The sequence below is a fragment of the Chelonia mydas genome, chromosome 3 (genome assembly GCF_015237465.2).
Source record: "Chelonia mydas isolate rCheMyd1 chromosome 3, rCheMyd1.pri.v2, whole genome shotgun sequence".
Classification (NCBI taxonomy): Eukaryota; Metazoa; Chordata; order Testudines; family Cheloniidae; genus Chelonia; species Chelonia mydas.
Genome location: NC_057851.1, coordinates 46,383,180 through 46,407,744, shown reverse-complemented (window position 1 = coordinate 46,407,744; position 24,565 = coordinate 46,383,180). Strand labels below are relative to the sequence as shown.

The following is a 24,565-nucleotide window of genomic DNA, read 5'->3' as shown; positions in this document are numbered from 1 at the left end:
GTTTCATTTAATATTTCTGAAGCTTCATTTTCTAGTCATTGTCCATCTTTAGAAAATTCTTTTAGTTGACCACATATTACACATTTTACATCTTTGTTTTCCATTCACTTTTCAATAATAAATATTTAAAGAGGAAAAATACCTTTTTTTTTTTTTTAATACAACTGAACAGCTGCAGATGCATTTTAAAAAAATCACATTCCTAGTTTAACAGGACATAGTTAACCTGTTTGCGAGAAAAACTTGTTCATTCTTCCTTTAAAAAAAAAAAGTTCATGCAGAAACAGTTAAAAAAAAAAAGCAGAGTTGTGTTCTCTATTGTAAGTACAGCGGACAAAGCATAGGCTAGCTAAAAACCCTTAATACACAAGCTGCTCTCCAGCAATTCAGTTTCAGATACTGTATTTTGTTATGCCTCCATAAAGACATGACTGATAAGTGCTGCCTTTAGGGTCATGTCTACAATTCAACAAGTCAGGGACTGATAGATTTTAACACCAGAAGGGACCATAAGATCATCTAGTCTGACCTCATGTATAATACTGGCCACAGAATTTTACCCAGTTACTCCTGTATTGAACCTAATAATTTGTGTTTTACTATAGCACATCTTCCAGAAAAGCTACCAGTCTTGATGTGAAGACTCCCTTTTATACATCCAAGGATCACATTAGCCATTTTTGCCATAGCACTGCAATGGGAGTGCCTCATCAGTTGCTTGTTCACTATAATCCTTTTTAGTCACTACTTTCCAGAATACAGTCCTCCATTCTGTAGATATTGTCTTATGATCCAGATCACCCTATGTCTGCCTTTTTGTCACTGGGTGGTATGGCTCTTTAAGGGAGCGATGCTGCGAGGCCAGGGATTAGGTGATAGCTGGAAGATCATTTAATCCACACAAAAGCCTGCAAAAGCTAATGAGAGCTGCAGGAACTACAAAGGCTGCCGCTGGCATCCCCAAGTCAGGGGAAAAGGACATGATTGAGATGCTGAACACTTGTGTCAGATAGTTTTATACTGAAGAAATGAAACCAAAGCCCTGAAGAAAAAGGGACTGAAAACTTGTGGCTTAAGTGTGTTTTCTGGTGCATCAGCAGGGGAGTTAGCCCACTGAGTTCATCTTCATCATTATTTATCACTCTACCATTCTTGAGTCTAGGGTTGCCAACTTTCTAACCACACAAACCCAAACTCCCTTGCCCCGCCCCCTACCCCCCCCTTTCTCTGAGGCCCTGCTCACTCCATCCCTCCTCCCTCTGTAGCCTTGGTTTTCAAACACACTCCCCTGGATGAAGATGGGGGATGAGGCAGTGCTGAAACTTGAGCACCAATACAGGTGCTAATACAGACAGGATGAAAACAATTAATCCCTCAAAGCCTACACTGAAGCCATATTACAGGCCAAGAGAACCTTCCTACCAGCCTCCAATTAAGCTGCCAAATCTCACACCAAGGTATCTAGGGCAGTGGTTTTCAAACCGTGGGTTGCGACCCAGAACTGGGTTGCAGCATGGAAGGGACTGGGTCACGGAGGCTCTGGTCAGCACCACTGACTGGGCCGTTAAAAGTCCCGTCAGCGGTGCTGCCCGGCTAAGTCCTTACCTGTTCTGACACCGCGCTGCGCCCCGGAAGTGGCCAGCAGCAGGTCCAGCTCCTAGACGGGCGGGGCCACGGAGCTCCATACACTGCCCCCGCCCCGAGCACCAGCTCCACACTCCCATTGGCCAGTTTCCTGTACCTGTGGTGAGAGATGCGCTGAGCTGCTTGCGCGCCTCTGTCTAGGAGACCAACCTGCTGCTGGCCGCTTCTGGGGCACAGCGCGGTCCGTGGTGCCAGGATAGGCAGGAAGCCTGCCTCTGCACTCCCGCTGCACTGCTGACCAGGAGCCACCCAAGGTAAGCCTGCGCTCCAATCCCCCAACCCAGACCTGAGCCCCCCCAAACCTGGAGCCCCTTCCTACACCCCAAACCCCTCATCCCCAGAGCCTGCACCCCCAGCCCAGAGCCCTGACCCCCCCCCCACCACAACCCCCTGCCACAGCCCTGAGCCCCTCCCACACCCCAAACCCCTCAGTTCCATTCCCAGCTACGTTGGGTCATAGGCATCAACAATTTTCTTCAACTGGGTCTCCAGAAATAAAGTCTGAAAATTACTGATCTAGGGTGATAAACTGCTTCATCACCTCTGAGTGCCTATAATCTGCACAAAGCACTGTGAAGAATTATCATCCTACTTTGTGCAAAAGATCCTGAACATTTAGGAATCCTTCTCAAAACTGCATGGATCCTGCTATACCCACTAACCAGCACCTCACCTACATTCCCAAAGTTTAATACATTCACTAATCAAGAACTTCTGGACATCCCAAGGGAGTCTCAACCCAAGACTTGTGAATCCAACAGATCGTCTCCTTGGCTTGTAAAAGAGTCATGAGCAACTATGCCACTCAAAATAGCCGATGCCTCAGAGAAGTAATCTTCCCTTCCTCCTTCAAACACACAATAATCCAACCAGCACTGAAGAAACTCACCCTGGATACCTAGTCTACCAACCCAGCATCAAATCTCCCACTCCTCAGTAATCTTATAGAGGAACTAGCCGAAGCCAACTACAAACTCATCTACTTGAAGCGAATATTCTAGGCCCAGCACAATCCTAATCTTCAAGGTACTCTACTGCCTGGGCGCAGGATATCTTAAAAAAAAAAAAAAAAAAAAACACACAACACACCTAAAGCTCCAGGGGAAAGACTGTGGTTGACTACATTTCTCTGCCTCAATGGAGCTTTCTACCAGAAGGGCAAAGATCATCTGTACAGAAGTCAGAAATTTTTAAGAGGCAGATCCAATACTGAGGAATGAACTCTCCCAGGAACAAGGACCATCACAAATCTCACCACGTTCTGCTCAAAGTACAAGGCACATTTCTTTGACCTCATCTTCTCTAACAAATACATAGCAACATGTATACTTTTAAGAAACCACCTTACCAAAACAGATAGCTCCCACTGCACACCCTTCTCCTGCTGAACAGAAGATGAGACAAACCAATGTGTGACACATGTGTAGTTACATTGCTTAATGCACTATCGGAAGGCACTCAGACTCTACACTGATAAGCCTGGTATAAGAACCTATATCAAACAGAATACAATAGAAATTACTTAATAGCATACTTGAGACCAAGTTAACACGCTAATTCAAGCTAACATACAGAAAAGAAAAATGTACATCAAGTGAAGAAAGCACAAAACTGGTCATAATTTTCCTTTCAGTTCTCATGAGTTTTTGGGGATTTTTTTAAGTGGAAGTATGAAGAAAGTCAAACTATAAAACTTCTGACAGAAGTTTTAGCTTCTCTAAATACTGGAACATTTAAAAACTCTTCCCATTATATTAAGTACTTCTGAAGATTAATATTTTAAACCTCTTTTTATAACCACCCAGTTTCTAAATTAAGGCTATCAAATACTTCATTAATTTTCTTTCAGACTTACATGTCCATCAGATATTCAATAAAAAGTTTTAACATAGACCAAAGGTGACCTTTTTAAAAATTAAAAGTAATTAGATGCTGCATGTGTAACCCACACACCTCGTGGTGTTCTGTCCCATCTAGTGGCACCGAGACCACTTAGAGAGAGAGAAAGAGAGAGAGAGATTAATGAGTCTGCTCTACAGCCTTAGCCAACTAAGCCAGTTAGCTTTTAACTCATGCAGTAGAGCAGGGGTCGGCAACCTTTTAGAAGTGGTGTGCCAAGTCTTCATTTATTCACTTTAATTTAAGATTTCGCGTGCCAATACTACATTTTAACGTTTTTTAGAAGGTCTCTCTCTCTAAGTCTATATATTATATAACTAAACTATTATTGTATGTATACAAGGTTTTCAAAATGTTTAAGAAGCTTCATTTAAAATTAAATTAAAATGCTGATCTTACACCGCCGGCCCGCTCAGCCCACTGCCGGCCTGGGGTTCCGTTAACCTAGGCTGGCAGCAGGCTGAGCGGGGCCTGCAGCTGGGACCCTGGCTGGCAAGGGGCCAGCAGCCAGAACCCCAGAGCCGCTCAGCCCACTGCTGGTCTGAGATCCTGATCCTGTCCACACATACTTTCTCCCTGGTTCTGGCCCATTCTCTTCCTCTCTCTGCACTGAGCTGAGGGCGAAGGAGCAGGCTAGGGGTTGGGGTACAGGGTCTCGCCAGGAGCTAGAATGAGGGAGGGGGCTCAGAGTTGGGGCAGAAGGTTTGGGTGTAGAGTGCTTACCTGGGCAACTCCCATTTGGTGCGAGGGGTGCAGGTGGGAATGTGGGTGTGTGTACAGGAGCTCCCGTTTGATGCTCAGGGTGGGAGTGGGGATGTGGATGTGGGGGTGCAAGAGTCAGGGCTGGGGTTGTGGGGGGGTGCAGGGGTCAGGGCAGAGGGCTGGGGGTTTGTGAGGGGCGTGCAGGGGTCAGGGCAGAGGGCTGGGAGTGTGGGCTGGGGTCGTGGGGGTGCTCCCAGCTCCCTGCCCTGAGCGGCTCACGACAGGGGGCTGGAGGGAATACGCCGATTCCACCCCCTTCCCCAAGGTCCCCAGAGCAGAGAGCGCTGCAGCTCTGCTTTTCCCTCTCCCCTCCGTAGCAAGGGCCATCAGCTGATCAGCCGTAGGGAGGGAGAGGAGGAGGAGGGCCAGAAACCCAGCACACTGGGGGAAGAGGCAGGGGGAGGGGGAAGCTTGCCTGCCCTGCAAGGAGAGAGCGGTGGGCGGGGGCAGAGAAGAGTGGGCCGGGCCAGGCAGGATTTTTTTAATTGCACGCTACTGTCAGACGGCAGACAGCAGCATGCCATTAAAAATTGGCTCGTGTACCATGTTTGGCACATGTGCCATAGGTTGCCGAGCCCTGCAGTAGAAGCTCATGCACTCAGCTCCAAAGGCCCCAGGTTCGATCCCACCCGCCCACAACCGGGGTCTGTTGGTGTTACACATGGCCCCAATAACCTGAGCAAAAGGGGCATTCTACATGTCCACTTCAAAATGTGTATTTTATTTTCTCAGGCTCTCTGAAGCCTTCTTACAGGAGTAAGTAAAAACTTGCTCTTTAAAACATTGCACTTCAAGAGTAAACAATTTTACATCCCAATCATATAACAGCACATTATACACTTAAAAGTGAAAATGTAATGAACTGATTACAATCAGTATATAGGAGTCCAGTAACGTAACAGGTCACAAAACTCAGTGCAGCAGGGACACACTACTATAATTATCAGGAAAGAATATTATGTTACACAGGGTAGGTGCTTAGCCATACTTAGTGTTAAATTCTGTAAAAGTTAGACAATGGTGCCAGACACACAATACTGTGGTATTTCAGGTTCTACTCTCCAGCAGATTTCTGTGGAGATGGTATAACCGATTACATGCTAGCAGACTGAATCAAGTAAGATCTACCATTATTTGGTAGGTTTAGGTCTTCGTGAACAAGTGTTAAAATTGACACAATGAATCTCTACTTCCTTCTACTCGCGCTTGAAAACACCTTCATTTATTCATATAATACATTTAGAGATTACTTTTATAAGCATTTAATATACTTGCCCCTATATTGTCCTAAACAAGAGCTTGATCACAAATAAGTAGAAGCATAAGCAGAGGTTAATGAGTTGGTAAGAAAAGCATGGGGGGGACGGGGGGGACGGCGGGAGGAGAAGAGAACCAAAATCCTAATGGGTATATTTGCTACACATTTTTCAAGAAGTATTTGAGACTTAAGACTTATCATGAAGGTCAGCTCTATCCCCTTCTAAGGTTGTCAGAAATATAATTTTTATTATAACAAGCTTTCTTATTAGTTAGAAATGTGTTCTTAGTTCTGAAACATTCCTACATTTAACTCTACTTCTAAACTTCAGTTGCTAATAATCAGATTATATTCACTTTGCCTTCTTGTTACTTCAGAACGATCGTCAGAGAAACAACAGAGCAATAAGAATATTGGGGAAGAAGAAACCATCTCACTTGTCCACAAAATATCTTGATATAGTGCTCAGAAAACCACAAACTCAGCCACCCTTCAAAACTACTGGTGCCTCAGCAAAGACATGTGAACCCCAGCTAAAATACCAATAGCCCAATTTGTTTCTCACACACAAAGAAACTCTTCCTTTTGATCTCAAATTTTCCTCATCAACATGGATGAACGGTAACTGACTCTGCCCAAAATAGCTATTGTGTGCCAAACTCAGGGGTCAGAAGACCCAGCAACAGCCACTCTCACTCTGCTCAAAAACTTTACTCTTTTACATGTCAAGGTGCAAACTCAGGAAGCATATGGGTAGAAGAAAGTTCAGGAATGTGCACTGTATATGCCCAGACAAGTACACAACTTTATTGCTGCCTCTTTACACACCTACTGTGGTTCACAAATTACTCCCTCTTCCCCACAATGTACAACAAAGCAGGATTGGCCCCAAAGTTCATACTGAAGTAATTTACTTATATTGTTATCCCTAAATAATCTTAAAATTCTCACATGTAAATACAGCTTAAATGATGTTAAATACAGCTTATTTCATTTCTGAAATTAACCTTCTGAAGTTGATTGTTTTAGCTTTATTTACACATCTGTCATATTTAGTATTACCAACAAATCTGAAAAAGTATATTTCGAAAAACAAATTTTGTTTCTCTACTTCTAACAGGCAACAGTGTACTCATGATTAAGACTACAATTTAGTCATGGGTATTCTTAGTAAAACTCATGGACAGGTCACGGGCAATAAACAAAAATTCACCGCCCCTGACCCATCCATGACTTTTACTATAAACACCCCTGACTAAATCTTAGCTGGGGGGCTGCTGTTGGGGGGCCACTGCTACTGCCCGCCTCCCCCGAGGCCAGCAGCATCAGCTGCCAGCTGCCACTGGGACAGCCAACCCACCGCTGCTCAGGAGCTGCTCTGGCAGCACCTGGTGTGGCTATCCCCAGGCCCGCCTCAGCAGCTGGCCCCAGGGCCAGCTGCCTGGGTAGCCCTGCGGTCAGACACACCGGCCGCTGCAGAAACCCTGGAGATCGCAGAAAGTCACAAAATCTGTGACTTCCGTGACGGATACAGAGCCCTACTCATGATTAAGTTACCATGATCAACCCCTCAGAGACATGATCTTGATCCAGATGGATCATACAAATGCCATCTTGTATTATTATTTAAGTTACCTTATCCTCCCTCAGTTTTATTTAGCTATGTTGTAGAAATACAGCCTCTGCCACAATACTTTTTTTATACTTATTTATTCTCCATAGAAAATGCATCCCTGCTAACAATGTTTCAGTGGTTTTTGTGTCATTATAATATTCTGTAAAATGTAAGAATCTATAATACACTGAATTTTTAGTTCAAGAGTCAATTAAATGCAAAGCAAGTTGCAGCTACACCTTAATTATTTTTTGGAGACCCAAAAATGGCTGCAAAGGATGTGTGTGGAAAAGTCAAGGAAATTTTATTTCTCACAATAGTTCAATGCCCATTAAAGACTATGGCATTCTTTCCATTGACTTTGGATCAGGCTTTTAATGTGTATTGGAAATAATAGAAGTCAATATTTATAATTTCTTCAGGTACATATTCAAACAGTTAAACAAGTATATTCAATTAAAGTGATGTACAACTATTTTTGGACTAAAAATAAAACAACTTAAGATGCAAGGTTTGTGTGCTTTAAATTTATTCATAAAAGAAAGTGTAAAGTGTTGGCAACATGTAAGCCAATGCGATCAAAGTAAATTTAATTCCTACTGTGATGCTTGAGATAAAGATGCTCTTCACACAATGCACAATATATAGTTATATAACTACTTTACTATTAAACATTAAATCTCATTGCAAGAGATGAGGGAGCACTAATTATGCCTCCCCAAGTTTAATATATTGTCCCTTTTCTCTTCCAAGATGTAACTCTTTGGCTAGTTTTGTGAACAATGTTAGAGATTGTTTGGATACCCAGACCCCCGGCACTTTGGATAAAAGGAGACAAACAAGGAGCCTGATCTTCTTGTTGATTGTGGGCATGATACAGATTTTTAGTGCTCACCACACAACAGCTTTTCTGTAGGATGTTGTAGCTTTGAACGGAATGACAGGAGGACTGATAGATTCCAAGGCCAGAAGGCACCATTGTGAGCATCTAGTTAGCCTGACCTCCTGTGTAACACAGGCCAGAGAACATCCCCAAAATAATACTGTGATATCCCCAGGGTGAAATCTGGACCATTGAACAGCTATGTCCCCTTAATTTTCTAACCTGGTGTGCCTTTTAAACTACTTTGCTGTCAGAACATCCACTCCTGAGCTGCTCACACAGCCTTCAGCATGCAAATCCACTCCCAGCTGAATACATGGCACTCTGACCAGTCACTCATGAATTACATACACATACAGGAGGACACCCACAAATTCCTAGTCCCAGCCTTGCTCCCCCAGAACTGTGTGTCTTGTACTGTCCAACACACCACTGAACAATGCAAGCTCATAGAAAGTCTATCATTTCTTCAAAGGAAAATGATATATGCACCAGCCTTGTTATCCCAAATGGAGTTTCCCACACATATTAATCCATACACATTGGTTAAGATAATACACTTTAACTACAGAAAGACATATTTTAAGTGATTACACATTATGATGCATAAAAATCAGTATTGGTTACAAAAGAAAACAAAAAAGTAAAATGCAAGCTAATACATAACTTAAAAGCAAAAAGACAGGCTTCAGAATAGCAGCCATGTTAGTCTGTATCTGCAAAAAGAACAGGAGTACTTGTGGCACCTTAGAAACGAACAAATTTATCTGAGCATAAGCTTTCGTGGGCTACAGCCCACTTCGTCGGATGCATAGAATGGAACATATAGTAAGAAGATATACATATAGATATACACAGAGAGAATATGAAAATATGGAGTAAGAGGCTAATTAAGATGAGCTATTATCAGCAGGAGAAAAAAAACTTTTGTAGTGATAATCAAGATGGCCCATTTAGACAGTTGATAAGTTTTTTTTTCCTGCTGATAATAGCTCATCTTAATTAGCCTCTTACTCCACCTTTTCATATTCTCTGTATGTGTATATATATCTTCTTACTATACGTTCCATTCTATGCATCCGACGAAGTGGGCTGTAGCCCACGAAAGCTTATGCTCAGATAAATTTGTTAGTCTCTAAAGTGCCACAAGTTCTCCTGTTCTTTTTAAAAGGAAAATGTTGTCTCTCACTATAGGCTGTTGTAAATTCCACAGGCTGGGTCTTCTTTCAGCCTGGGACCACTCCCCCTTAGTTCAGTTCTTTGATAGTTACTGATAATGAGCAGAGGGAAGCGAGGAGGTGAAGTCCAGTGTTTTCCTTCATCTTTATAATTCAATTTCTTGCTCTAGAAATACCCTTACTGACACACAGTATGTTGTGGACATGAGGTTTGAATTGTCCCTGTGATGAAATGTATATTTCTTCTTTACATCTTCCCTCCTGCTGGAGGATGGCCTGTTAAGTAGGTGATGGCCAACACCTCTCTGGGGTGCTAGTGTGTCTTTATCCCTGAAAAACTGGTTTGTGGGTATTACCCAGAATTACAACATATTTCAGTAACAATCATACAGTAGAATCTTATAACTTCGCATACAGAGACGCTACACATATTTTAACAGGATAAGGATATTCAGCAGACTATGACTCTTTTAAAATACAAGTCATACTTTTACAAGACTATGATAAATTTTGTACCAAGTGGTGACCATAATAATATAGACAGTCAAATTCCTAGAGCATATCTTTTAGGAAACACAGCCTGCTTTAAAAATTGCTGGAGACAGAGAATCTACCAAAACCCTTGGTAAACTGTTCCAATGGGTTAATTGCCCTAACTGCCAAAAACGTATGCCCTATTTCCAGTCTGAATTTGTGTAACTTCAACTTCTAGCCATTAGATTGGGTTATACCTTTCTCTGCTAGACTGAAGAGCCCATTATGAAATAGAGGGTCCCCAGGCAGGTACTTATAGACTGTAATCAAGTCATCCTTTAACCTTCGCTTTGTTAAGCTCCTTCAGTCTATCCCTATAAGCAGTGGTGAGCTGGAGCCGGTTTGCACCGGTTCGCGTGAACCGGTTGTTAAAGGGGTGGGGAAGCTCGGGCGGGACGGACAGGATGTGGCCCGCGGGACCATCCTGTCCGTCCCGCCTGAGCTCTCGGTTTGGGAAGCTCCCATGTGAATTTTTACTGAACCAGCGGCACTCCGAGCCTTCAACGGCACTTCGGCGGCGGGTCCTTCACTCACTCCGGATCTTCGGCGGCAGGTCCTTCAGTGCCGCCGAAGACCCGGAGGGACTGAAGGACGTGCCGCTGAAGTGCCGCCGAAGACCTGGAGCGAGTGAAGGAACCGATTCTTGAGCTTCTGGCAGCTCATCACTGCCTATAAGGCATGTTTTCTAATATTGTACTCATCTTCATGGCTCTTCTCTGAACTTTTTCCAATTTATCAACATCCCTCTTGAATTATGGACATCAGAACTGAACAGAGAATTCCACCCGCTGTTGCACCAGTGCCACATAAAGAGGTAAAATAACCTCTCTACTCCTACTCAGGATTCCCCAGTTTATGCATCCAAGTAGGATGACCTCTGGTGAGACGAAAAGATGGGTTTCTCTTTGACAAGAAAGATTCTGGGGTCTTTAATACCACCTTGTCATCATGGAACACACAATTAAATTTGCATGGAAAAAGCTGCCATTCCTCCATGATCACTGTCAGGGTTCCCTCCCCACTCTGGAGTACAGCTATGGGACCCGCATGAAAGACCCCCTAAGCTTATTTCTACCAGATTAGGTTAAAAACTTCCCCAAGGCACAAATCCTTTCCTTGTCCTTGGATGCTACTGCTGCCACCACCAAGTGATTTAGACAAAGATTCAGGAAAAGGACCACTTGGAGTCCATATTTCCCCAAAATATCCCCCCAAGCCTCTTCACCCCCTTTCCTGGGGAGGCTTGAGAATAATATACTAACCAATTGGTTACAATGTGAGCACAAACCAAACCCCTTGGTTTTTAGGACACTGAAAATCAATCAGGTTCTTAAAAGAAGAATTTTATTAAAAAAAAAAGTAAAAGAATCACACCTGCAAAATCAGGATGGAAGGTAACTTTACAGGGCCGTGCCACTTCCCGCAGCCCCCATTGGCCTGGAGCAGCGAACCGCGGCCAGTGGGAGCCGCGATCGGCCAAACCTGCGGACGTGGCAGGTAAACAAACCGGTCCGGCCCGCCAGCAGCTTTCAAGCAGCAGACCAGCTTTGAGAACCAATGACCTAACGCATTTCCTTGCCTTACTTACAATTTTTTGTAATTTTAGATCCTCATTTTAGGTATGTTTCCAGGAGATGTTTTTTCCCTGTCTAGACCCTCTCTCCGTCCAGAGAGGGAACAATGAGAACAGAAACAAAACCTCCCCCATGTCAGATTTGAAAGTATCTTCTTTCCCCATTGATCCTTCTGATCAGGTACCAACTAGGTTAATTGAACTGAGTAACCCCTTACAGGTAAGGCAATTCAGTACAGCTGCCCTGTGTATATTTATGACAACCTCATTAAAGGATGGGTGCAGCAGGTTTGTTGTCCCAGGCAAAGATTTGGAAGGCAGGTGTTTGCCCCTAGGTGTGTCCATCTTTGTCTTCTCCATTTGGATCTGGCTGTAGATGCAACCTTTCTGCATACTGTTTCAAATTTATCAAGGGGGAGGGGAAAAGATCACTGTTGCTGCCTTTTTTCTATGCCTTGCTCAGGCCTGAATCAGAGCTCTTCTTCCTCAGGAGAGGAGGCAGTGACTTAGTGAAGACAAATACCTCTCAGACGTTATATTGTTTTCTTTCCTCTTTCATCCTTTTGGATATTTTCGGCCTTTCTGCCTGCTTTCTTGGAGTTGCCATCTGGCTGTGGCCAGCTAATCTTGATTTTAAAATTGTCAGTGATGGAGAAATCCACAACAACCCACGGTAAATTGTTCCAATGGTTAAATGCACTCAATCTTGAAAATGTATACCTCATTGCCAGTCTGAATTTGTCTAGCTTCAACTTTCAGCCTTTGGATTGGGTTATAGCTTTGTTTAAGAAACTGAAGAGCCCATTATCAAATATTTGTTCCCCATGTAGGTACTTACAGACTGTAGTCAAGTCATCCCTTAACCTTCTCTTTGTTAAGTATAACAGATTGAGCTCCTTCAGTCTACCACTGAAAGGCACGTTTTCTAATCCTTTAGGCTCTCCTCTGAAACCTCTGCAAGTTATCAACATGCTTCTTGAATTGTGGACACCGGAACAGTATTCCAGCAGCAACTACATCAGTGCCCAAAACAGAGGTAAAAACGTGTCTACTCCTACTTGAGATTCCCCTGATTATACATTTAAGAATTCCTTTAGCTTTTTTGGCCACAGCTTCGCATTGCAAACTCATGTTCAGCTGATTCTCCAATACAATGCCCAAATCTTGTTCAGAGTCAATGCTTCCCAGGGTTGAGTCCCGCATCGTGACAGTCATGACATGGTGTGCTACTAATCATTGAAGTCGCCACAAGATATACCCTGTGTCTTGACTGGACTTTTCTACATTGCAATCACAGTTCCTCGGAGCATGGGGACCACTGGACATGCCTGTCAGCACAACAGCCCAAAGCCCAGGCCACATGAGAGTCGGCTGGCTGTGACCATGAACCAGACTGTGGTGACAAAGCCAAACAATCTGTATTAAAGTTCTTCACAATTTGTCTTTTTGCAAGGTTCTTTAAAAGTACACAATACCAATTCCCTACTTCAGCTAGTGGAAATTGCTCATATTTACATAGCTGCCAAAAGAAAGCAACTGCCACTTTGAAGACATCTTGTAATTCAATTAAAATCAAAGGTTCTACAAAGATTAAATGTATCTACATTATGACCAAAGACAATACTCTAGTTGGTTTTCAATTATTTTAGTAAAAGCTCAAGGCACAGGAGAGGAAAGTGTCAGTTGGCTCCACGCTATTCATTTAACCAACTATAAAGCTATGTGCCATTCTTCTAAAGACTTCTTATCCATTTGTACTGCAATGATGCTGAAAAGGGAAATAATTTTAGGATGTTTAATTTAGTACACTGTCTTAGTATCATAATCAAGATGCTTAATATCTGAACCAAGTTTCATTGGTTACTTTCCACCTACCTAAAAAAAGGTCATAGCATGAAAATGGAAATAAATACATATTATCCCCTCCTATTTGACTGTTGACTTTAACAAATGGAACAGCTCCACCCCTATACTTTAAGTCCTCCTTCGCAGGAATGAATCACTTTAAAACAAACAATTAGTTAACAAGATCCAGGAAAAAGTTACTCCCCCACTCCTCTCACCATCTGTAATATGTTCTCAGTAGTTACAGAAAAGAACAAAATATGCCACCAATAATACATTTGGGGAATATTTCCAAAAGCACAAAAAATCTCCCCGTGTATTATTTCCAGCCAAACCCACATTCCATCACTCCCCTCCTTTTCTTCAGTTAAAATAAAGCAATTTTTATTCTATAAAGGTTCTAGACTGACAGCCTCAGAAAATGAGGCCCTATTTAGGCTATGTCGACACTACAGCTTATGTTGCCATAACGTATGTTGCTCTGGGGTGTGAATAAACCAGCTCCCTGAGTGACCTAAGTTACATCAACATAAGCACTGGTGTGGATAGCGCCATATCAGCAGGAAAGCTTCTCCCTCCAACATAGCTACCGCCTCTCACGGAAGTGGTTTTATTATGCCAAAAGGAGCGCTCTCTCCTGTCAGCATAGACCATCTTCACTAGACGAGCTGCAGTGGTGAACTGTATGTGTAGACAAGCTCTTAAACACAGAGAAGTTAAATCACGATCTCCACAATGTACTACCAATACACCTCTAAGTTAGTTCAGTCTTTATGTCCATTTTGTCTTCAGCCTTTTATCACACTGTCAATGACTGGGTCAATGCCGAATGTAGCAGTGGTTTTTATTATCCAGACAGAATTGTCCACTAAAAACTAAAGAGTTCTACATGTTTCGTATAGGCCTCAACAGTCTCAGATGGTGACCACTACCTACATGGGTTGGTTTCAAACAGGCAACCTAGAAATTAAAAGGTTTTATCCTGTTACCAGTCACTTGAGCCATCTAGTCCCAGCCAGAAGTAAATTTTAGATTATTGTAATTGCACTTGTGAAAGTTGCTTTTGCCTCTTTAATTCCAAACTATTTATTTTAAATACCCAATTAATTGGCACAATGTCTGTGTATTCACAATTTTCTATTAGAGTTCCAAAATTTTCTTCTTTATGACGACATTTCCCTTATGTTATCTTCTGGAATAACCTTTTTGTATTTTAGAAAGATTTTAATTGAACACTACCTTTAAAAAAGACCCTTTAATCTCTTCCCACCCCCATCTGAAAAGTGGTTCTCAATCTCCTATATTTTCGTGATATTGAATGAAGGTGAGATTGTTTTAACTTTACTTTTGTTTCATATTACATTCATTTTTAATATAGCTGTCGAACTTTTTCCATATTTGCAATGTAGGACCAACTTCTGTTGGTGAGAGAGACGAGCTTTTGAGCCACACAGAGTTCTTCTTCAGGTCTAGGAAAGGTACTCCAAACATCACAACTAAATGCAAGGTGGAACGGATTGTTTAGCGTAAGTAGTTAGCACATATTGTAAGGGACCATTCAAGACAGAGTGGCCCATTAACAACTCTGAAGTCACAGAACAAAAAGGGGGGGATTAGTGGGTTACAGACATAGGCACTGACGTCTGCTGGCGCTGGTGGATGCTCGACTCCCCTGTTCCCCCAGCCCCACCCCCTCCCATACCTGCCCCACCCCCATTCCAACCCCTTCCCCAAAGTCCCTGCCCAAATTCTGCCCCTATTCCAACCCATTCCCCAAATCCCCGCCCCGGCCCTGCCACTTCCCTGAGCACGCGGTGTTCCTACTCCTCTCCCCTCCCTCCCAGAGCTTGCTACACCACAAAACAGCTGTTTTGCGGCAGCAAGCGTTGTGAGGTAGGAGGAGAAGTGGGGACGTGGCACGCTCAAAGGAGGCGGCGGAGGGGAGGGGCGGGGGGAAGCTTGGCTGCCAGTGGGTGTAGAGCACCCACTAATTTTTCCCCGTGGGTGCTCCAGCCCCGGAGCACCCATGGAGTTGGTGCCTACGCTTACAGATTGCTGTAATAAGCCATAAATCCAATGTCTCTATTCAGTCCATGATTTTTAGTGTCTAGCAGAGTTATGAATTTAAGCTCCCAGGCTCATCTCTGGAAACTATTGTGCATGTTTCCTTTGAGGATGAGGACTGACAGGTTAGATATAGAGTGATTGCTTTGTGAAAAGCATTCACCCAGAGGTGAAAGGATGTTTTTGTCTTTTATCATTTTCCTGTGTAAATTCATTCGCAGCAACAAGTCCCAGAACCTGGGTCAACTGACTCAGGCTCACGCTGGGGAGCTAAAAATAGCAGTGTAGATGTTCAACCTCAGCCCGGAGCCCAGTGTCCAAGATCCTCCTCCGTTGCTGGTTTCCAAACCCAGACTCCACTCCAACCCTGAATAGCTACATGTCTATTTTTAGCCCTGCAGAGAAAGCCCCAGTCATTTGACCTGGGTTCTGAGACTTGCTGCCTTGGGGATTTTTTTGGCTGTGTAGACGTACCCACAGCCAGAAAACTTCCCCCAAATAATTCTTGTTTGAACTAGAGCATATCTTTTAGAAAAACAGCCAATCTTGATTAAAAAATGGCAGGTGATGAGGAACCCACCATGACCCTTGTTAAGTTGCTCCATTGGTTAATTACTTTGTTAAAAACATACGCCCTTATTTCCAGTGTGAATTTATCTAGCTTCAACTTTCAGTCATTGGATTGGGTTATACCTTTCTCTGCTAGACTGAAGAGCCCATTATAAAGTATTTGTTTCCTCATACAGGTACTTACAGAATGTGATCAAGTCACCCCTTAACTTCTCTCAGTTCATCTAAATAGATTGAGCTCTCTGAGACTATCCCTATAAAACTGTTTTCCAACTCTTTAATCATCTTGGGGCTCTTCTCTGAACCCTCTTCAGTTTATCCTCATGCTTTTTGAACTGTGGACTGGACACAGTATCACAGTACTCAGTAGCACCGGTGCCAAATACAGAGGTAAAATAACTTCTATTCCTACTTGAGATTCCCATTTATGCATCCAAGGATCGCATTAGCCTTTCTGGCCACAGCTCTGCTCTGGGAGCTCATGTTCAGCTGATTTTCCACCACAAATCCCAAATCTTTTTCCGAGGCAATGATTCCCAGAAGAGAGCCCCCTCTCCTGTAACTATGGTCTACATTCCTCATTCTTAAATTTATATTTACCCATATTAAAAGGCATAGTCTGCTTGCACTCAGTTTACCAAGCAATCCAGATCTGACTCAGTGTCCACACCCACCCCACCAATCACTGGGTAACCTGAAAACTTTTCAATGATAACTTTGTTTTCTTCCAGATCATTAATAAAAATGTTTAATAGATTACAGCAGAGAACTAATCCCTGAAGGAATCTATCGAAACACACCTGTTCGATGATTCCCCAATTACAATTACATTTTGAGACCTATCAGCCATCTTTTAATCCATTTAATGTGTACCATGTCAATTTTATGTATACAGTGTTCATAGAATCATAAAAAGAAAAGGAGTACTTGTGGCACCTTAGAGACTAACCAATTTATTTGAGCATAAGCTTTCGTGAGCTACAGCTCACTTCATCGGATGCATTCAGTGGAAAACACAGTGAGGATGTTTTTATACACACAGACCATGAAAAAATGGGTGTTTATCACTACAAAAGGTTTTCTCTCCCCCCACCCCACTCTCCTGCTGGTAACAGCTTATCTAAAGCGATCACTCTCCTTACAATGTGTATGATAATCAAAGTGGGCCATTTCCAGCACAAATCCAGGGTTTAACAAGAACATCTGAGGAACGGGGGGGGGGGAATAAAGAAGGGGAAATAGGCTTGAATAGAGACTGGGAGTGGTTGAGTCATTATAAAAAGTAACCTAAGTTAATTGTATTCAATTTGCAAATGAATTCCAATTCAGTAGTCTCTCATTGGAGTCTGTTTCTGAAGTTTTTCTGTTGTAATATCGCAACTTTCATGTCTGTATTCGCATGACCAGAGAGATTGAAGTGTTCTCCGACTGGTTTATGAATCGTATCATTCTTGACATCTCATTTGTGTCTATTTATTCTTTTACGTAGAGACTGTCCAGTTTGACCAATGTACATGGCAAAGGGGCATTCCTGGCACATGATGGCATATATCACATTGGTAGATGTGCAGGTGAACGAGCCTCTGATAGCGTGGCTGATGTTATTAGGCCCTGTGATGGTGTCCCCTGAATAGATATGTGGGCACAGTTGGCAACGGGCTTTGTTGCAAGGATAGGTTCCTGGGTTAATGGTTCTGTTGTGTGGTATGTGGTTGCTGGTGAGTATTTGCTTCAGGTTGGGGGGCTGTCTGTAGGCAAGGACTGGCCTGTCTCCCAAGATTTGAGAGAGTGATGGGTCGTCCTTCAGGATAGGTTGTAGATCCTTGATAATGCGTTGGAGGGGTTTTAGTTGGGGGCTGAAGGTGACGGCTAGTGGCGTTCTGTTATTTTCTTTGTTAGGCCTGTCCTGTAGTAGGTGACTTCTGGGTACTCTTCTGGCTCTGTCAATCTGTTTCTTCACTTCAGCAGGTGGGTACTGTAGTTGTAAGAATGCTTGATAGAGATCTTGTAGGTGTTAGTCTCTGTCTGAGGGATTGGAGCAAATGCGGTTGTATCGTAGAGCTTGGCTGTAAACAATGGATCGTGTGGTGTGGTCAGGGTGAAAGCTGGAGGCATGTAGGTAGGAATAGCGGTCAGTAGGTTTCCGGTATAGGACCATATCAGGGTTGGAAGGGGCCTCAGGAGGTCATCTAGTCCAACCCCCTGCTCAAAGCAGGACCAATCCCCAATTTTTGCCCCAGATCCCTAAATGGCCCCTTCAAGGATTGAACTCAGAACCTGGGTTTAGCAGGCCAATGCTCAAACCACTGAGCTATCCCTCAGCTGTGTTTGTCCCAGGATATTAGCATGACATAGTGGTGAGATAATGTCTTTTATTCGACTTCTGTTGGTGAGAGAGACGAGCTTTCAAGCTTACAGAGAGCTCTTCTTCAGGTCCAGTAAAATATATTACCTCAACCACCTTGTCATGTTAATTTTATATTGTTCTAGTTTTTTTTTTTAATCAAATTGTCATGAACTACCAAGTCAAATGCCTTACAGAAGTCTAACACCTTACATCTTACATCAACACCATTACCTTTATAAACCAAACTTGTAAACTCATCAATAATATATCAAATTAGTTTGACAGGATCTACTTTCCAAAAACCAATGTTGATTGGCATTAAATTATACTCCCCTCCTTTAATTCTGTATTAATCGAATCCCATATCAGTCACTCCACTATCTTGCCCAAGATCGATGTCAGACCGACAGACCTATAATTACCCAAGCCATCCCATTTACCCTTTTTAAAAATTGACACAACATTAGCTTTCTTCCAGTCTTCTGGAACTTCCCTGGTGTTTCAAGACTTATTGAAAAAGAAAAATTAGCTTTCTCAAACAAAATGTTGTTTAATCTTAACAGTAGGAATGAAGCATTTGGAGAAAGTGATTTTAAAACAACCAGACTGCACATCTGTTGGTCCTGTTAGGATAAGCACAGTTGGCACACAATACTATAGTTCAGTGCCAGTCTAAAAAATGGGACAATCTTGTGATTCCACCGCAGGAGAAGTAAGAGTATGAGGCCTGACACTTCAGAGTGTGCAGTCACAGAGACTAGCAAGGGGACAGAAGCATAGCTAGCCATGTTACCATGACAGAGCCATTTAAATTATGCAAGCATGGAGAAAAAGGAATATCCTCTTTAAAGAAATGCATTAGTTGTGTGTGCTCTGAATCTCAAAGATGTACTGAATTCTCTGGTGGAGTCTGTGACTCTGGTAAGATAAGGAAATATGGACTTCTGTATATCTTCACATTGGGGCAATCAGCGCACCGTGAGTAGCTGGGCAAGGTACAGACAAAAAACAGAAGAAAGCTCTACAGCCTTCATCAGAGAAGGAAGAAGAGTTGGTGGTAGGACCTATACAGCAATGGATGTCCCAGGCTTGTCCCTTTCCACCTTTAGAGCACACCAGCTCTTCTGTCAAAAGATGAAGTCAAGGCCTGGATTAACCTCTCTGTGGACACAGTAACAAAAACAAAGCACCAACAACAAAGTTTCAAGCTATTTGTAGTTTCAGGACTACAAACGAACTAAGCTGAAGGGATATACTGTATTTCTAGACCACTGGGAAAATCTCCACAAAAGAGCTACTTTTCCAGCAGCTGCAAGAAGGGGGGGCCGGAGGGGGTCTGCAAAGAAAGATACCTGAACCACTTTCCCAGTTCTATAGAAATAAAATTGCTTACTTGCCCACCTTGAGCACAATGTCAGCATTTTGAACGGTTTCTTACCAGATTTACTATTTATTTTTTCTGATTTTATTCTGTCACCATTAACCAAGTTATAGTAACTTCTGATACTATCCCAATTTACTGCAGACTGCCAGAGGGCTCAATATTTCTCCAAATGCATTCATTCTTTATGTGTTGCCTCTGGGCACATTTTTTTTTTTTACACTATTTTAAAGACATGTACTATCCACATAGCAGATACAATAAAATAGGTTTCCATATGGATCGCAGGACTTTTTGTTATGAGCACAAAAACTTTGAGTGTCACTAAGGTCTCATACCTGTGCTAGTATTCTTCTATTTTGTGTAAGAATAGACCTCCTAAAAAGAATAAAGTAACAAATATTTCTATTACCTAAATGTGGAAACAAATGTTTTCTTACTAATCACACTATTATTTTAAGTTCTATTTAATAAAAAGTAAGATTTACAGTGACAACAGTTTATACAGAATACAGAAACAGCACTTGGCAGGGATGATCATAATGAATGGAGGAAAACTGTCAGTGAGGACCCCGTCATCACCCTACACCTACACACACACACACACGCGCGCGCGAATATGGTCAGTAGGTCATTAACATCCTTCCCATTCCCCCTTCAATGAAATTGGCCTCTGAAGTGTAAAAGCCAGACATCAACTTTCCCATCCCCAGAAAAGATCTCCGACGCAACAAGCCAAAGCAACATATGCCATGTCATACATATACTTGTCATACATGGTTCTCTAAACTATAGCCTGTGGATTATTTACTGATGTCAGGTCATACGGAGCTGGTGGTTCTTCATTTTCACCTGTTTCTACACATGTCCAGGCTCTTCTGTGCAGCTAAAAAAAATAAAAAGGGGATAGAGACCTGTAATAGCTACCAGTAATTTAGAAGCAACCTAACTGCCTCCATGAGGGCCTACTGCTACAAGTTAAGGACAAAACAAGTACCACTTTCAGAAACCAGAGCTACAAGCGGGACAAAATCTTTCAGTCACAAGGGAGAAGGGAAATGTGTGAAATGGACATTACCACATACAATTTAGAAACATGCAGGAGGGCACAGAAAGGAAGATGAAATTAAAAGCAAAAGGCAACACAGCAAACTCCAGCCAGGTCAGGGCGTCATTGTGGTAGGCCTTGTGCAGATAATAGACATTCCCTGCCCCAAACAGCTTACACTCTTAGTTGAGGACAAGCCATAGGAAGTTAACAGTAACACAAGCAAGCTTTTTCAAAGACTTGTTCAGCTCTCTACAAGCCTAGCCACTGTCAGCAAGCCAAGTTTTGAAGCCACCACGGTAGAACCAAGTCTTCGGAAAGAAAATGAAGGAATATAAAGGGATTACAGATGTTTGTGGGGAAGGCTCACCACATAAGGCATTGCATTAAAAGAAAGTCAAAAGTGTTTGAAGGAAAACAGACTGACGTATTAAAACTAAAAATAATTTCTTATAATAATTACATTAAAAAGTATTTCGACAGAGGAGATATATGACTGAATAGGATGAGAGGTGGTCCTCATTATGAAAAATATAGTTTAACCATCAATCCAGTGTTCCTCAATGCACTGATCTGGGAGTCAGAATACCTATGATGTTCTACACCCAGCTCCACCACAGATCTGCTGTGTTATATTTCCCTTCCATAAAGTAGGAAATATTTAACCGATAGTAGCTCACAGGATTAATGTTGAGGATTAGTTCACCAATGTTTGTAAAGTGCTTAGATCACTGGAGAGAAGACATCACAACATATAAATTAAGAGGATTTATTTTTCTGACACTTAGAAAATACAACAGACCTTATGAGACCAAGTCACTATCTCAATGGTTTCTTAAACTGCTAAAAAAAAAAGCCACCTGCTGATGGACTTTGTATGCAGAATATTAAGATGTTAAGAAAAAAAACTCCAGTTCAGAATATCACAGAACTTTCTCAGAATAAACTAATCTGACAGAAAGATTGATTCTTAGCCCTAAATACACCTTGGATGCTCCATCATCTTGCTGCTGTACTTTTCAGAAAATAACAGGATTACCTGTTACCAGTAAAAACATGAGTAATTTTAGGTCCCTCCTGTTTAAGGAAAGATCTAAGCACTATCAGAAATGCTTCTGTCATCCCATAAATATCAGATTGCAGCCATTTCTGTGATTGAAACCACAAGCCTCAATAACCCATCTGCATCTTGGGCATTTGAACTCCCACTTGTAGGTTAGTAAAATTTGGGTTGGGTAAATTCCAGCTGGTACAGCTGTGCCAGGTAATGATACAAACATTATGCCCACTCTGAAATCACTGTATTCACTGCTAGCTAAATACTACACTGATTTTAGAAATTCTCTTAACTTTAACAAGCAATAGAGACTCAGTCCTCTGTCTCTTGGCTTTATGTGAACTATATACATTCTTGACCATATATTGACATTGGTTGAGACAAACCCATTGAATTTTACCGCAGAATGATTCATCTGCGCTATTTGATTAAACCAATGAGTAATTTAAGCATAGATTCTCAGCTGCACCCAGCATCTACAAAGCACAGCTGACATACGGGTGGCAGGGCAGCAGAGGTGAAAGTAAGCCGGTACAGTGTACCGGCAAGAGCCAGTACGCCGTGCCGGACCAGACCAGCTTCCCCAGGCTGGCAATTTAAAGGGCCCAGGACTCCCTGCAGTGGTCGGAGCCCAGCTGCCAGAGTCCCGGTGTAGCAGCGGCAGGGCTCTGGGGGTGATTTAAAGAGCCACGGCTCCCAGCCACTGCTACCGCAGCATAGCCCTAAGCCCTTTAAATCTCCGCCCAAGCCCTGGGGTAGCGGTGGCAGCCAGGAGCCCCTGGGGCTCCGTCAGCGATTTAAAGGGCCCAGGGCTCTGCTGCAGTAGCGGTGGCCGGAGCCCTGGGCCCTTTAAATCACCCGAGTCCCCGGGCTCCCAGCCGCCTCTGCAGCTGGGAGCTCCGGAGGAGGATTTGAAGGGCCCGGAGCTCCCAGCTGCTGCTAGCACAGCCAGAGCCCCAAGGCCTTTAAATCTTGATTTAAAGGGCCAGGGTATTTAAAGGCCCCGCCTCTTCCAGTTGAGGCCAAGCCTCTTCCGGTTGAGGCCACGCTCTCTGCCCAGGATTCCGGTGTACCGGCAAGTCCTTTAAATTACTTTCACCCCTGCAGGGCGGGGAGAGAACTAAGAAGCAGGTTGCAGTGCCACTACTACGTCAGCTGATAAACAGCCTTCTAGGTGACAATCTGCCATCTGAGGATTGCTAAAGCACAGTAGTACTCTCCCCATGCTCCTTCCTTCCCAACCATTCTACCAGGGACTGCAGGGACATGCAGCATAGGAGCCACCTATGCTAGATTTATGCCAGATGGGAAGATCCAGCTGCTTTCTGACCCATTTGCACAGTCAGAAAAGTGGCTCAACGCTGATCATAGATGAGCTCGCTCAGTATGCATGTTCAAAATCTGCAAGTTAAAATGTGATCAGGTTATATTTATAGCTTGCTTATTTAGAGGAATTTTATTTGTCATTCCCCATTTTTAGTGCACCCAATTTCTGCGGTCTGATTTAAAAGCGTATGCAACTTTTTCAAGGCAGGAGCAGTGTCATCCTATGTGTTTGTACAGCACCTAGCACAGCAGGGCTCCAATCCTGAAAGGAACCTTTGGGCATTATCACAATACAAGTAGAGGAATATACTACAAGATTTTGTCTATCAATATTATTTTTTACACAAAAATCAGACAGTTGCATTGCAAAGGTGGCATTATAAGCAGCTTAGTATACAGTGTGTTTTAGTTTCTTACACTAGTTTAACAAGCTGATTTTAAGTAATAAAAACACAACTTAGAAGCAGGAGTCCTGGAACAGTTTGTGTAATAGGGGTGCTGTGAGCCATTGAACCAAACTGTAAATCCTGTATATGATGGAAACCACGTTCAAGCCAGGGGGATGCAGCAGCACCCATGCTTAGAAGGGTTCATTTAGATTTCTGTACATAATCAGCATCAGTCTCTGAGCAAAATTTTTAATTAGCATTTAATTTTTGTTCACAGTTTATGAAGGTGAGAAGGGACACCCACATTAGTTAGATATTCTTCAGTCATATTTATTACTTGTCTAACTTCACAATTTTATAGAAACACTAGCAACACCACCACCCCAACCCCATTTAGCATGTGCTGGAGTATAACCTGTGGGCTAGTCAACCGAAAGGCTGGCTATGCCCCTAAACTGGAGGACCATGACTCCTTAGGGCTGCAGAGGAACAGCCTATTAAGTTTGTTCTCCCTTGAGTGCTACACTATCCTGCTCCAGCTGGGCATGAAGCAAGAGGTCTCCCTGTGACCCTGTCCACTAATGCACAGACTCAGCTGATTGCAGGTCATGGCTGTTAACCTGGTGGAGATCAGTGTATTTTTCTCCCTATCTTGGTCAAGAGCTAACAAAACCCTTTGTCTAGCAAGTACAGCTAAAATGCTTTGTTTCACTTTACTATTCAAACTTCAAAAGACTTAATTTAGTTGATTACTTTAACGCTTTGCATTCATGTTACAGAGTACTTCATTTCAAAGAAAAAGTAATGTTGTATTTAATGTTTCCTTGTTTAACAAAACATGTCTTTTTTTTTAAAAAAAAAAAAAAAGACAACTTTGCCCTGTTTAAGCCTCTTCATTTATAGTCCACTCCTCCTGATGTCCTATCCTTTTATGTTTCTAATTAAATTTGATCCTAACCAAATGTCTGTTCTCTCAGTTGGCTCCAGCCACTCAGGCATTATTTCTGAAACAGACATTCAGAGATTCTGACCTTTGCTGGTGACTTTCGCTACAGTGTTTTTAGCGCCGAGGGCCAATCAATAGCTTCAAGCAGCAAAAAACTAACCTAAATCTCTCATGAACACAAATTGCAGCCTATTAAAATGGTTATAATTAAATGTAAGTTTCTATCCTGAGTTTCAACAAATTAAA

General features: G+C 42.7%; 1 protein-coding gene across 16 annotated transcripts in view; it reads right to left on the bottom strand.

Annotated features, from left to right (window-relative positions):
- PRIM2 (DNA primase subunit 2) overlaps positions 1-24,565 on the bottom strand; it is a 296,493-nt gene that overhangs the window by 242,117 nt on the left and 29,811 nt on the right. Inside the window, exon 6 of one of the 16 annotated variants that reach the window (XM_037894264.2) lies at positions 19,892-19,931. The exons of 12 other annotated variants lie outside the window; for them this stretch is intronic. In XM_037894264.2, coding sequence (XP_037750192.1) covers positions 19,908-19,931 — 24 coding nt within the window. In that variant the 3' untranslated portion in view covers positions 19,892-19,907. Of the gene's footprint in view, positions 1-9,138; positions 9,596-19,891; positions 19,932-20,016; positions 20,440-24,565 lie in introns of those variants that run through there. 3 more of the 16 variants (XM_043542436.1, XM_043542434.1, XM_037894263.2) reach the window with 3 other exon arrangements.